This window comes from Petaurus breviceps, unplaced genomic scaffold, assembly GCF_028583685.1.
Source record: "Petaurus breviceps papuanus isolate PSGF00001 unplaced genomic scaffold, PetGlider_PUasm1.0 90919, whole genome shotgun sequence".
Taxonomy (NCBI): domain Eukaryota; kingdom Metazoa; phylum Chordata; class Mammalia; order Diprotodontia; family Petauridae; genus Petaurus; species Petaurus breviceps.
In genome coordinates, this window is record NW_027187378.1 from 31,073,486 (window position 1) to 31,088,232 (window position 14,747).

Consider the following 14,747-nt stretch of genomic DNA (forward strand, 5'->3'; position numbering starts at 1 on the left):
CAGCTGTTTTCGGACCCTTGTCTGATCTTCTCTTCTTGTAGCTCCTGAGGACAGCAGGAGGCGAGGCCACTACCGGAGAGCAAATGGAGCATTTTACCTAGGCTGTCATCCCCCGGCACCAGGTCCGGGAGAAAGGTCTCCGTGTGTGTGTGTGTGTGTGTGTGTGTGTGTGTGTGTGTGTGTTCCTATCTCTAGCTTTTCACATCTCAGGCAGTTTAACCATTCCGGTTCTCGTCGCCCCAGCGAAGCCTCTTGGTCAGGCTCCTGAAGAGCTGCAGCCACCTCCCATCTTCCAGCAGCTCCGGGCAGAATGGGGGAGGGGAGGTACATAGGGTAAGGGGAGAAATCGGTCAGTCACTGCCTGATCCCCAGAAGCTTGAGGCTAAGGGCTGACAGCCAGCGCCACCATCGCTGGGGGGAAAGTTCCCATGTTCCGCGTGGAGGGCGCACGTGTGTGTATGTGTGTGCGTGCGTGCGCGTGTACAGGATGGGGGCTGATGTGTTTGTGTGTGTGTGTGCGTGCGCGCCCAGGGGTTACTCCCTTTGGCTCTTTCCATTTACTCCCTCTGGATTACTGTTGGGACCCTAAGACGAGGGCCCTTGGTCCAAGAGAAGAGGGTTAAATAAATGTGCTTTGGGTTAAACCAGTCATTCAGGCTGCGCGCAAGAACAGCCCCTTTCATTGCCCCCCGCCCTCACTGGCCCCTTTATGTTGCGGAAGGTGGGTGGTTAGGTCACTCGGGGCTCAGCCTCCAGGCCTTTCAACCTCTAGCTCAGGCAATCTCTAGGGGGTACCAAGGGATGGGTGTGGGGGCCGAGAGTGCAGGCAGCAGGGGCTTTGAGAGAAACATCCGCTGGAGGGAGCGGTTCAGTTGAAAGAAGGAGAGCTGGCAGGCTGAAGCTTGAGGCAGTTTGAGAGGTCTGGATCTCTGGTCAATTTCCGGCTAAGGAGCTGGTCAGTTTCAGGAGGTGTGGGGAAAGCTGCCCGCTAGAAGGCAGGCGGAATCCGCTACAGAACTCACCTTTGCCTCCCGGGCTCCAGCTCCTGCTGCAGCTGTAGAGCTGCCGCTGTTCCGTGCTCTCCTCGACTAGCCTTCTCTTTTTCCCAGAGTCTCTTGCTTTTTCTCTCGCTCGGACTGGGATGCTAGAGTATCTAGCCCTGTACAAGAGAGGGAGAGCGTAGAAGGGAAAGAGGAGAGAGAGTAAAAGGGGAATAGAGGGAAGTAGGAGAGAGAGAGAGAGAGAGAGAGAGAGAGAGAGAGAGAGAGAGAGAGAGAGAGAGAGAGGCGCAGAGACACACACGGCCACTGGAATTCCATCAGAAAAAAAAAGTGAGGCGAGCAGGGCTTAGCGGGAGAAGATTTTTCTAATCCTTTCTTCATCTTGGTGAGAAAGAAGCGACTCCACTCTCTTCTGATTGAAGCTCCTTTTTGGATTGTTCCTTGGCTTAACCACCCGTTTTTGGATTTCGGTTTTTGCATTTTATTGCGACCCCCCCCCCCAGTCGGTTCCATCCCTTCTTCTCCAACCTTCAATTCTCTCTCCCCCTTCCGTTCCCTAGCCCCGTCCCTCTCATTTGGAAGGGTTCTGGAATAGTACTGGCTGTGACTCGCGCATCCCTGGAGAAGGGCTAAAGAGGCGTCTAACAGAAAGACTGGGATATCGGGTTTTTTAAAAAATATTTTATTTCTTTTTGGGGAAGGGGCCAGCGAGAGACACCCTAGCAGCCCTGCCTTTACTCCCCTCCCAACACCCCTTTCCTGCCAGAGGAGAGAATAGCAGGGACATAAGATCGTCATCTGGTGGAATATCTGGGATCACCGCATTGGATTTGGGACTGATTATTACTGTTTGACTATTATTGTTATTGGTGTTTTTTTTTTTTTTAAAGCCCAGGTGGGAAAGAGCAAAAACTGTTGGATTTATCTAACATGATCTTAGCAAACACCTTTTGCATCCTCTTCTTTTTAGGTGAGTAATCGCGGGTTGGGAGAGCTAGATTCTTGGCCAGCGAGAGCCAGAGGGGCCAAGGTGGGGGTGGGGGGAGCAGCAAGCTTGGGGAGCGCGGGAGAGACCGAGAGTCAGAGCGAGAAGGGAGTGGGGCCGGGGACACATGGGCGGAGAGCCAGAGCTAGGCTGAGGGACGCGCGCCACGGGCCCGGGGTTCGAGCAGAATTGGGCAAGGAGAGCAGAACTCGGGGACTAGAAGAAACCTAGAGATTTGAACCCGAGTCAGCGGAGAGCTGGTTATGGATGGACACGTAGAAGGAAGAAATTAAAAAAAAAATTAAAAGGACCCGTGCTCCTCCCTTTAAACATTATCATTACAATCACGAGACCAATTTATCCCCAAACAATGGCTTTTAATTGGGACAACTTTTTTTTTTCTTTTTCTTTTTTAAATGCCTCGTCAGAACGCAAGGCTAGGCAAAGGACTGGGGAATGGAACGTAGCGCAGAATCAAACCTGAATATAGATGCGGGAGGTGGAGGGGAGGGCATGGATTCCGAAGCGTATTCCAAAGTGGCTGGTTGCCTACCATGGGAAAGCTCTGAATATCAAGGACCCCCCCGCTACAGATCTTGGGACCTGCCAATCAACCTTTAGAAAATAATCAGTCTCTTTCTGCTCCAATCCCTTCCCTACAGATCACCTTTTAAGACTTTGCAAGCTATATCCTGGCCAAGCACCTTGACACCTCTTGCCCCTAATCTTTTGACTTTTTTTTTTGGAGGGGGCGGGGAAGGAATCGTTTCCTACGGGGTTATGACTGCTAGGGAGGGGTCCGTTTGAGGTGGGTAGGTGGGAATAAGCTGGAGTTGGAAACGTCCCTTTTCTGGCTCGTCGGTGAACCTGAGTTGAGCCTTTGGGGGGGGGGGCGGAACTGGTCGCTTGCCTGGTGGTAGCAGAAGTGGGTGTGTAAAGTTTAGTTTCTTGGACAAGGAGGGCTCAAGTTGCTGGGAGCAGGGGGCATGATGGAAGTGGTAGGGGGAAGTTAATGTTGAACAGCGACAGAAACCACTTTTGGGTTTGTAGCCCCCTCCTGCTGGTTCTGGGGAAGCCTACCCGAATGTATGAGTCCCAAATGGCTGTTTTACCTCTTCTTCTCTCCTGCCCCTATGGTGCCTCTTTCCTTTTTGGGAACTACAGTTTTTCAGAAAAAGGTAACAGAAAAGAGGAAGGGAGGGAAGAGTGCCCAGGGTGGAGAACGTGTGGGGGAGGGGAAGAAATGCATGTTTGCAAGGCCTTCAGTTTGCAGTGACCACAGAGGAGCAATTCTTGGCTAGTGGGAGTTCATATATATAGAGAGAAATTAAAAACACATACATATCTATATGTAATTCTATAGATTCTCATTACACTGGTATTGTTAAAAGAAAAAAGTGAGCAAAAACAACCTAGTCCGTTTAGGGTCCTAGTATTTATGCCAAGGTGCCCCCTTGTGTTGGGGGTGTGTGAGAGAGAATGGCATACTCCAGTATCTGAGGCAGGTTCCGTTCTCTTGGATTGTGGTGCTCTCCTTCACCCAGAGAGAGGGCTGCACAACAAGGGAAGAAGATATGGAGCTAGATGTTGTCAGGGATGACCACCTGAGACAGGGGCTTAAGACAGAGACAGAAAGGACAACAGCTCTCCCACCTGAGTTGGGAGACCTGAGTTGGGGCCTCAGTAATCTGGGTGAGCTTTTGCCAGGAGGAAGTCTGACTCTCCTGGGCTGCAGTGGCCCAACTCTAGTGTATTGCCTCTACTCTTCGACCCCTCCCAGCCCCACCCTGCTCCACCCCAAGAGGCAGCTAACTGCTTTAACAAGTGAACCTTTATGGGGTTACAGGATTTGGGAGCAATAGGAGATGTGCCTTGACCTGGTTTGGTCTTTTCGCTCATTCCCTGCCCCGGACATAGATTCAGATTACCCATCCACTATTGCTTATTCTTTTGGGGTGGTGGTGGTGAGGAAAGAGTTGGGTAAGGATGCTCCTGTGTCTCTTTGCCCCTTTGCTAGCCTTACAGACTTTCTCTGTAGACCCAGACAGAATATGAAACCCCTGAATATGTAGCTTCTTTCCTTGAAGGGGCTTTTTACAAACTTGACATTCTCTCCTTTTAGTGCTTTTAAGTCTTAGTCTTTTATGGCCCAGGAGGATGTAGGATGTAGGGCAAAAAAAGAATTATATTTCAGGAAAATTAGTTGGGGGTCCCCATCACTGAAATACATTCATCATTAACAATGCTTACAGGCACTTGAGCTTTTCAGACACAGGAAAGCTGACTGGGTACCTTCAGTGACCACCTAAGAAAGCAAGATTTGACTTTAATGCTAATATTGTAATCTTTCTGAACTAAGATAGGGATAAATTTCTCCACCTCCCAGAAAGAGGTACTGAGGTGTAGCTTGGAGTCAATGGATGTGTTGGGCAAAGGTGCAAGATTCCTCCATCCTTTGCAGCTCCTTCGGGATGAAAATGAAAAGGATTATGAATGTTGGATGGGTCCTCGTGTGTTGGGTGGTGGAGAAAAGGAGTAAGGGAGAGATGGGGAGAAGGGGAGATTGAACCAGAATCTAGCATTCCCTTCTGATTTCTGCCTTTCATTTCTCTTCCCTTTCTGAAGCTTCTTACTTTACTAAAGTAGGATTTGGGGCAGGGAGGAGGCAATTCACATTGTAGGATGGTATTGAGAGGTCTTGGAATGACAAGGGGTACAGATCAAGTCAATTTAATAAGAGATTAGATTAATCCCAGGGAAACTTTTGTCCAGAACCACCCTTGCATGATTTCTGTTTGAGTTGAGTTAAGGCTTCTCTGGAGCTTGAAGAGAAAGCAATATCATTCTGACCCTTTTTTGGGGGGACTGATGAAGAGATTCTAACATGAGAATGTAGAGGGCTTGGTGAGGTGTGTTCTAAATAGCTTTGGTTTTGACTGGTGCCTCAACAAAGGGATTGGTGCCATTAGCTGAGTGGCATTTATGTAGTGTTGGCCAAATGGATTCACAATGAAGAATGCTCAGAGTGACTGTGAAATGAGAAAGAAAGCCAACTAGGCTAGGCTGGTCAGAGGTCCCATTTTGGGCTGGTATTTGGTTTTAGGGAGAAGGTACTTCACTTTTTTGTGGCATCATCTCACTCATTCTTGGTCAGCTCCTGCTTAGTGGGCTATATGTTCCTTTCCTTGGACGATGTGAACTTCTTCCTGTTCTAGAGTTTGGAGCCATTTCTGGAACCACTTCTGTTCAGAGTTGGTGACTCTGAGAATCAATCACATCTGCATTTAGAAGTTGTCATCCTTGTTGGGTGTTAATAGGGTTCATCAAGGCAATTAGAAGGTAAAGAAGCAAGTGGTAGACAAAAGCTGGTTGAATGAAGGAGGAACTGGCATCTCTCAGAGATCATCACACTGGTGATCTGTGACTATTTAACTGGACACCTAAAGAATAATCAAGGTCTTTGCTATAGATATTGAGGCCCAGAAGTCTGGCCTCTTTGGATTCTAGATACTTTTGCAGGGTTAAAATTACTCTATTTTCCATTCTCTGCAGATACTTTGCTGTCCCTTAAGAGAAAGGTTTTCTGAACACTGAGCCTCCAAGGGTTCAGGAATATATCAATTAGGTCTCGTGCTGACAAAGAATCTTCAGATTATAGCCAAGGACCCAGCACTAGGTCAGCTTGCTCTACCAAAGGGAGAGGTGAGAATTGGACCTGTGTGCAGGCCAGGGAAGTCCAAGAACTGAAGGTTCTGCAGGTTAACTGGCCAGCTGGATGGGATTGGCAGGGCTACGTCAACTCAACTACTAGAGAACCAAGACTGAATAACTTTCATGGGTACAGTCTTAGTAATGTTCTAGAAACTGGAATAATGCCTCTCCTTAGAGCTAATGGGAAAATTAACAGCCCTAATACTCCATTTCCAGCTTCATAGATCATCCATGATCCCCATTCCCCCAAGACCCTAGGTTGGAACCTTTTTAATACTCTACCTATCTCCATCCTTGTTTGGGTATTTATCTTGGAGAGAGGAGTGCTCAGTGCATGTGAAGGAAAGCCCTTTTGATTGACCATCTTTCAATCTATTCGTTCTACCTAGAAACCCACTTCTCTTCTGTTCCACCTGGACCCTGGTCCATGGTCATTTTTATTGGGAGCTGAATTATTTTTCGTGGGAAGAAGGGAGTGTGTCCCAAAGGCCAGGCAATCCAATTCCGTGCCTCTAGGTGTCGCTGTCCCCCTGCTGAAGCATCCCTTAAGCAGGGCCGCAGTGGGAAGAAAGAACCGATCTGGGTAGGGAAGGTGGAATTCACCGGGAAATCAGTTGTACTTCTAGTGGGTTTCGATGGGAAATTCCAATGCACCTTAAAGGATTTTTCCCTTAGAATTCTTCCCTGGCCTCTGAGGCAGGGCCTTGGATCAGGGGTGGGCTGTGGACACCAGACTAGAGCTGGAGTGAGTAATTCTGCTGAGTTAGGGAAGACCAGAGACTAGGTCTGAGCAGAGGGAGAAGGGCTGAGGTTTGTCATTTAAAGGAGATGTGTGTATGTGACAGTTCCCATGTACTTTTCTTCCCAGTATTGGTGAGACCTGGGAGTCTTGTAATCTAAAGGAAGGTGGTTCAGCCCCTTTGAGGATAAGAGTCCAAAAAGAAGTTCCTTTTATAGGAAGCTGGGTCTTTTATATTTGATTTACTACTAATAAGGCCATTTAGAGAGAGGGGGAGAGGGCAAAGAGGTGGAGATACAGAGGGAGAGAGAATGGGAGGGAGAGAAAGGAGGGAGAGAGAAAGAAATGCAGAGAGAAAGAGAGAAGGGGAGAGGGGAAGGAGGTGGAGATAGAGAGGGGAGAGAATGGGAGAGATAGAAAGGAGGGAGAGAGGGGGAAAGAGAGAAGGGGAGAGGGAAAGGAGGTGGAGATAGAGAGGGGAGAGAATGAGAGGGATAGAAAAGAAGAAGGGAGAAAGATGCAGAGAGAGGGTAAGAGAGAGAGGGAGAGAGGGAGAGGGAGAAGGAAAGAGACAGAGAAAGAGAGAGAGGACAGAGAGAGAGTTAGAAGAGAAAGAGGAGGGTGAGAGTGAGAACAGGAACACTAAAAGGGAAATTCTTTCCCAGCAGGTTTGTTATACATTATAATCAGAAAGAAAAAGAAACTTGGAGAGAATGGAGAAAGGCCAAACAAGAGGGAGAATGTGGGGGAGGGGTACTATTTTTCTAGTGAAGTACTGTAGTGAAGTAGTAAATGGATAAAGAAGGTATCTTGGGAAGGCCTCATGGAGTGGATCATGGCAGGATTAGGAAAATAATTTATTTCTAGGCTTAAGTAAGAGGAGCTAGGGAGATGTGATTTGAGCTTTTCTCACACCAGGATGGCCTGGGTCTTCTGTCCATCTATCTCGGTAGCTCTGGGCTGCCTAGGATTATATCATATCCTGGTGATTGACTGTTAGCTGGATTGGAGACCTACTGGGGCAAAGCAGTCAGAACCTCTTTCTAGGTCCAGGGAATTCCTACAGTTTCCAGCTTTTTTTTTTTTTTATTAAGGCCATGAATGAACTCTCTGAACTCCCATAAAGGACTTGGCCTCAGCTTAGAACTCAGGACCTAGGGGAGACCTTCTCTCTGAACAGGTTTTTTAATCTTGTACTAAAACATCACCTTGGTGTGGGTGCTGTTTTAATAGTGTGATGTTGAAAGACCTGGGTTCAAGTCTCACCTTGGGTCATTGTTTTGTCCATTGGCAAGTCAAGTCATTTCATTTCTCTGAGAGTCAATTTTCTCGTTCGTAAAATGGAAGACAAATAATTGCACTGATACAGGGCTGTTTTGAGTAAACTGCTTTGACTCTATCCAAGTAAAGGTTGTTTTTAGCCTTCTGTCTTCCCATCTCCTATGTGAGCTCTGTGAGGTAGAAGCCCTCCCTGAGTGAAGACTTACATCTCTCTCCTAGTACCTAATATAGTCCTTTGCACATAGTAGTTGTTTAATGGTTGTGAAATTAAGTTAAACTGGTGAAAGAGAGTGAAAAGAGTGGCACCAAGTACCACGGTGTAGCTGAACTAGTCTGAGAGGTATCCATTCTTGAATTTCTCTTTGGGTTTTGGGTGAGAGCTAGTCTGGTGAATTTATGACACCTGAATCTTCTTCAGAGAATGAGTATGCCTACTTTACTTTGTGGGCAGAATCTTCGAGTTTTGCTTTTTGTTATTTTTCCCTAGTCTTTCTAGTGATTCTCTGTTGAGGTTAAGGGGAGGCAGAGCAAAGAAAATCTCAGTGCGCCTCACCTTTCCTTCCTGTAAAATGGGTGCGAAGTCTCTGGTAGGCCCAAGACCACCTCCCTAGACCTGTTTTCTTGGTTGGTGGTCCTGGCTGCTGTCATTCATACCTCTCTTCCCTCCCCTCCCACCCCCACTCCACTTCCCAGACGAGTCCCTGCGCTCCCTGGCCAGCCCCTCCTCCCTGCAGGGCTCAGAGCTCCACGGCTGGCGGCCCCCCGTAGACTGTGTCCGGGCAAATGAGCTGTGTGCAGCTGAGTCCAACTGTAGCTCCAGGTACCGCACCCTGCGGCAGTGCCTGGCTGGCCGGGACCGGAACACCATGCTCGCCAACAAGGAGTGCCAGGCTGCCCTGGAAGTGCTACAGGAAAGTCCCTTGTATGATTGCCGGTGTAAGCGGGGCATGAAGAAAGAGCTGCAGTGCTTACAGATTTACTGGAGCATCCATTTGGGGCTTACAGAGGGTAAGTGAAAGAGCTGGACTGGAAGTGGGTGGTGGAGGGCCCGGGGAATGGCTGACAGAGCCATGGGGATGTCCCAGAGGAGGAAGGGCCTCCAGGGCCTTGGGTGTGTGTATGTGTAAGGAATGGGACAATGGATTGGAGGGGGCTGATGCTTATTAACAGTCTCTGCACCACTATAGAGCCCTGAAAGGTGGGAAATGTAAATGTTATTGTCCCCATCCTGGCTGGGAAATTGAGACTGGGGTGGTGAGGTTAAGTAAACTGCCCAAGGACACCCAGCCAGTTGATAGGTAGTAGGGATTGGATTTGAACCTGGGTCTTCTGATTCTAAGACCAGGGATCCACCCACTACATTCAGTTAGAACTCAGAGGCACCAGTGATGCAGAGGGGCAGCCCACTCCTGATTCCCAAGGCTTCTGTGTTATCAGAAAAGTGGGTGAAGGGGTGATGTATTGTTAACCATCAAGGGAACTCAAAGATAAGAGACAAAAAGAGGTCAGGAATGTTGGGAGAGAGGAGAAATTCAAAGAAAGGGAAAAAAAGGATGAAGAGGGCAGAGAGAAGTCAGAAGAGCTATAAGCACAAAGACACATTTCTCTCTCATACACAGAAATGATGGAGGGTGATGGGAAGTTAGGTAAAAACTGATGGGAGAGAGACTGAATGTGAGGCCCCTCACCACAGATAGAATCAGTATGTGGTCTTCAGATTGACACTAAAAAAAAACAGTTGTAAATAAGGGAAACTCATTCCTCTGGATGACCCAATCAGTAAATCTGCTCTTGGAGATAGACTGATCAATAGATAGATGGATTGGGGAGGCTAGGTGGCTCAGTGAATAGAGCACCGGCCCTGAAGTCAGGAGGACCTGGGTTCAAATCTGGCCTCAGACACTTGACACACTTACTAGCCGTGTGACTTTGGACAAGTCACTTAACCCCAATTGCCCTCCTAAAAGAAAAAAAAAAGATGGATGGATGGATGGATGGATGGATAGGTAGATAGCTGGATGGGTGGAGAGATATAATTAAACTCTTATAAGAAGTGGAGAGATATAATTAAACTATGTGCCAAGAATTATACTATGTTCTGGGGATAGAAATATAAGCAAGTCAAGGAACTTATATACTAATGGGAGAAGAAAAAGCATAAAGAGAAACTGGGAAAGGGTGTGAGGGAAACAGCAGATTATAGCCTGGTTCCAAGCAAGATAAGACAAAGGTTCACCTATCAGAGCTGAGGGACACAGGAGGAGGTTAAGATGGAGGAGAAATTAAAATAGCCACCCAAATGCAGTGTTGTCATTGAGAAATTCTCCTGACCTCAGTAGGTCTCTTTTTGGGGCGATTCTTCCTGTTTAGTTATTTTCCTGGCTTCAAAGCTATGCATGTTTTGTGGCAGCTCCAAGTACTTGAATTGTTGACCTGAGTGCTGCACTATCAGGAGGAACTATGGCCCAGCTTGAGTAAGCCAGTCCTGGATGTAGATGCTCTCCTTGTCCTGGATGACCCTTCCACAATGTTAGCCTGACTCCCAAACCCAATCTGGGCATCTCTCCCAATGCTGAGTCTCCTTTTGGAGGGTCTGGGTAGGGTAGAGGAAGGCTCAGTATCCTGGGGGATTCATCCGAAGTTCCACTCAGGCCAAACTGACCTCCTAGGACCTACTTGGGGAATGTAGATTGAATGGGCCATAAAAATAGAAATTGGGGTATATAGTTGAAAATGACAGTGTAACACCATAGAATAGAATAGCTTTGTTTTGTAATCAACTCCAGGTTTTGCCATATGAGGACCATTTGCAGGAAATAGAGATGCTTAACCCAGGGGTGAGAAGACTTCCTGGGGCTTTCCTCTGGAAGAGAGATTCAACTGTTCTGCTTGGCCCCTGATTGTCAGGACTAACAGCAGCAGGGGACAGAGGAAGAAAGTGGGTTAGAGGAAAAGGGAAGTGAACCATTCTAGCTATCCAGAAATAGCAAAGGGTGCTCTTTTGCAGGGTATGACTTCTTCCTCCTAAGAAATCTTTATTCAGAATTCTTGGAAAGAACCTTTAGAGGCCCTCAAGTGCAACTTCCTTTTACTTAGAATCACATGTTAAGTGACTTCTTCAGCAGAGGTCACAAACAACTAAGTGTCTGAGGCAGGATTTGAACTCAGAGTTTCTGCATCCCTTAGATGCCTGGATGAGAATGACCTCTGAGATGCCTTCCACTTCATTATCCTCACCTCTTTGGAAGACAGCCCCAGTTAGCAATGAGAAAAAAGGAAGAGAGACCTACTATAGACATTTTGCATCTTATTCCCCAGCAAAGGTGGAACTACCCCGAGGCCAAAGACAATTGACTTAGTGCTTCATGTGAAATCAACATTATTGATTTAATAAGCTTATCTATCTGGTTTCTCCTGGAAACTTTTAGTTCTGTCCTAAGTTATATTGAAAGCAGAGGGAGAATGGAGTGAGATTGGGAGTTGCAGGAGAGGAGAGGACAAAGAAGGGCTACTTCAAGTAGTCTCCCCAATAACTAGTGACAGCTAACCACTAGAGGGGCACTTAGGTGGTACAGTGGATAGAGTGTCTGGTCTTGGAATCAGGAAGACTTGTCTTCCTGAATTCAAATGTGGCCTCAGATGCTTACTAGCCATGTGACTGTGGGCAAGTCACTTAACCCTGTTTGCCTCAGTTTCCTCATATGTAAAATGAGCTGGAGAAAGAAATGGTGAACCACTCAAGTATCTTTGCCAAATCCTCCCTTCCTCCCAAAAGGGGTCATAGAGTCACACATGACTGAATGACAACAATAATCTGTGTAGAAGAAACAGAAATTTCCTGGGCTAGAAATGAAAGCACAGTAGTCTGCTCTCAGTGGCCCTAAGAGTTCCTGACCAGACTCATATACCTCTATACTATGTCACAAGATAGTCATGGGGCATCTGAAGGGACTGGGGATTTTTAGACTGAAGAAGACTTGCATGGAGGGTGGAAGAGGGAGGAGATAGGGTTATCGGCACCAACTATTTGAAGGGACATCTTGTGGAAGAGGTATTGGCCTTGTCCACCAGCCTTGGCTAGAAGTAGCCTTGATAAGAGGAACCTCCCAACAATTCGAGGTATCCAGAAGTATCATGGGCTACCCTGGGAAATGCAAGTCCTCCTCCCACTCCAGATCTTTAAGCAGAGGATGAATGACCACCGATTGGATTATGTGACAGAATTCTTTTTCAGGTATGGGGGGAGGGTGGGGTGGGATAAGAAGGCCATTAAGGTCCTGTCATATCCTGAAATTCTTTGATTCTAATAAGTTGTACAGCTGAGCAATGCCATACATTTATACTATATAGAACTCAGTGCTTTTGGAAGTGCTTCTACATCCATCATCTCTGGAGGTTCTGATTGCAGATACCTCTTTTTCTGCATAGAAGGCCTAGACATAATTTTTTATTCCCCCTATCTTCATGGAATATAAAGCTGCCAGGTGGTACACTGGGTACAGTGGAAGCTGGAGTCAGGAAGTCCTGATTTAAAATACAGCCTCAGACACTTCCTAACTGTGTGACTTTGGATAAGTCACATAACCTTTCAATTTCCTCATCTGTAAAATGGGGATAATAATGGTGCTCACCTCCCAAAGTTGTTGTAAGACTCAAATGAAATAATATTTGTAAAGCACTTCATAACCCTTAAAGTGCTATGTAAATGCTAGCTGCTGCTGTTACCATTATGCAAAGGAGTCTAATTCTCTAATTCTACAGGAAAGGAAATTAAAGCTTAGGGAAGCCCAAGCTCACACAATTATGGGTAGAGTTAGGATTCAAATCTGTGTCTTCTGACCCCAAATCCAATGTTCTATCCATTATATGACCATTCCTCAGCAGCATCCTAAAGCTTGGATTTACTAGAATTCCTAGAGCATGCTACCATTTCTTCAAAAGTTATCTGCAATGAGATTTTTCCTCTATAATTCTTTCAGGAAGGACAGGCTTATCCTTGTCTCCTCTGGTCTATCTCTCTCAGATTTTTCCCCCTTCCTCCTTGGGACAGGCTCCTTTCTTAATGCCACAAGAGGGTCTTCTTCTGGGCCCTGGGCCAGGGGTCATTCACACCCTCAAGGCTGGCCATGGAAATCTGGGAGCCTTTGAATGGAAGGTAATTTTTCTGTGAGTGGCAAGGTCCACCTTCGAGTTAATTATTCATGAACTAGATTGAACAGTCTCCTGAGGGGAAGTTGCAGTGGCTCCTCTATGCCCCTTACTTAACAAACCTTGCTGGGGTTTGGGGCAGAGGGTGAGGAATTGTAGATGGGAGAAGAATTTGCTGGAATTTGGTTTCTTTTCCATCTCCAAGTGTTCGTCCCCCTCCTCCCACCTCCTTGGTATCTTCTGATGGGCAAGGTTAGATGTGGGGCTTTATTAAATCTTATTGCCTTTAGCAGAGATAAAGTTAAGTTTAGAATCTGAGGCCCTTGGAGCTAGGAAGATGACAGGAGATGGTAGGGAAATGCTGCATGATATGAATATGAAATCAAAATTCCCTTTGGTGGTGTACTGTTCAGCTTGTGATAATCACAGAATCAAAGAGTCAGAGAACCAGAAAGCCCTCTGAGATCATCTGGTCCAGCAGCCTCACTTTACATGTAGGAAAACCAAGGGTCTTGGAGAGGAAGAGTTTTGTCCAAGGTTACCCAGTTAGTGGCAGAATCACTGCTAACATCTGGTCACCCCATCCCCTTCTAGAGGCGTTTTGTTTGTTTAGTGGTCTCATGACCCTTGTCTTCCTCCTTTGGAATCATTATCCTTACTATTCCTATTCTCTACATAGCCCAGGCTGCCGGCATCTTTACATTTCACTCAGCTCCTTCTGTACTGGAAAAAGATGCTTTCACAAGTAACGGCTATCCATAAGCCCCAACTGGAAATTGTGTAGGTTTTTCTCACAAAGTTCTCAGCCAGGTGCTCCTGCCACGATTTAGGCTTGAGAGTCTCAAGTACTGGTTTGGGAGTCTGGGTTCAAATCAACTCTGCTTTTTCCTTCCTGTGTGACCTTTGGACAAATGACTTAGCTCTGAACCCCAGCAGTTTCCCTGTCTGCAGAATGAGAGGGTTAGACTAGATATCCCTTCCAGCTTGAAATCCTATGAACCTATGAACCCAGTGTTCCTGGGTCTTAGTTTTCTGAGTATTCTCTTCAAACCTCATGGGATATCAGCCATCAGTAGAAATTCCCCCTTGTATTTTGTGAACAATAGAATTACCCATTTCAGAATGACCCGTTAAAGGCCATCTTTCTTTCATTTAACCTACTTTCAATTAATTTCAACCAACAGAGTGTTAGCTGCCAGGGAACATACAAGGATGAGTAAGACTCAGTTCCTGCCCTCTAGATGCTTAGTCTAGCCAGAGGAACACAGCATACATTAAATAACAGTGTCATGCATCAAAATAATTTGTATTCTTTTCAGTCCAATACTTTGCTCATAGCACCTTTGTGCTTTTGAAGGCAGGTTCCCATGTGTTTCCCTTGAATCTTGCAAATTAGCTATTTGATATTTAACTATCAATATAAGAGATGTCAGCAGGTAGTACAAGCTCAATCCCCACTAAGCGTGAGAGATAATAAGGGTCCTAGGAATTCAGAGCAAGGAAGGCTTTTGTGGACTGACTGTAGTCAAGGTAGGCTTCATGGAAGAGGCCAGCCTTAACCTCCAATGTGCCAGGAGATTGCAGCAGATTGGAAATGGGTGGGTGAGGCTGTGAGTCATTCCCTCCTCTCCTACCCCTCTGACTCTGAATTCATTGATTTCTCATCTCAGTGCTATCTAAAGAGGTTCTTTCCAAATGAGGACTTAGAGTTGGGGGTGGGGGTGAGAAGAGAGAGATTCCCAGCAAGTCATGGAGGGAGAGATGATCCTAGGCTAGGCTGCTAGAGGCTAGAATGTGCCACTTGTCTTCTGTCTTCTCCAACTGTCTTGTCACTCCATCCTTTCTTTTCCCTTCCCTTTCTCTTCTCCTATGTCAAGGCTTT

General features: G+C 46.6%; 1 protein-coding gene across 6 annotated transcripts in view; it reads left to right on the plus strand.

Moving 5' to 3' along the window:
• The first annotated feature begins 728 nt into the window (after nt 1-728).
• Nucleotides 729-14,747, plus strand: part of GFRA2 (GDNF family receptor alpha 2) — a 102,984-nt gene continuing 88,965 nt past the window's right edge. The window contains exons 1-3 of one of the 6 annotated variants that reach the window (XM_069075731.1): nt 730-1,386; nt 1,892-1,971; nt 8,411-8,725. In XM_069075731.1, the coding sequence (XP_068931832.1) occupies nt 1,932-1,971; nt 8,411-8,725 (355 nt within the window). In that variant the 5' untranslated portion in view covers nt 730-1,386; nt 1,892-1,931. Of the gene's footprint in view, nt 1,972-8,410; nt 8,726-14,747 lie in introns of all 6 variants that reach the window. The other 5 variants (XM_069075732.1, XM_069075733.1, XM_069075734.1 and 2 more) reach the window with 5 other exon arrangements.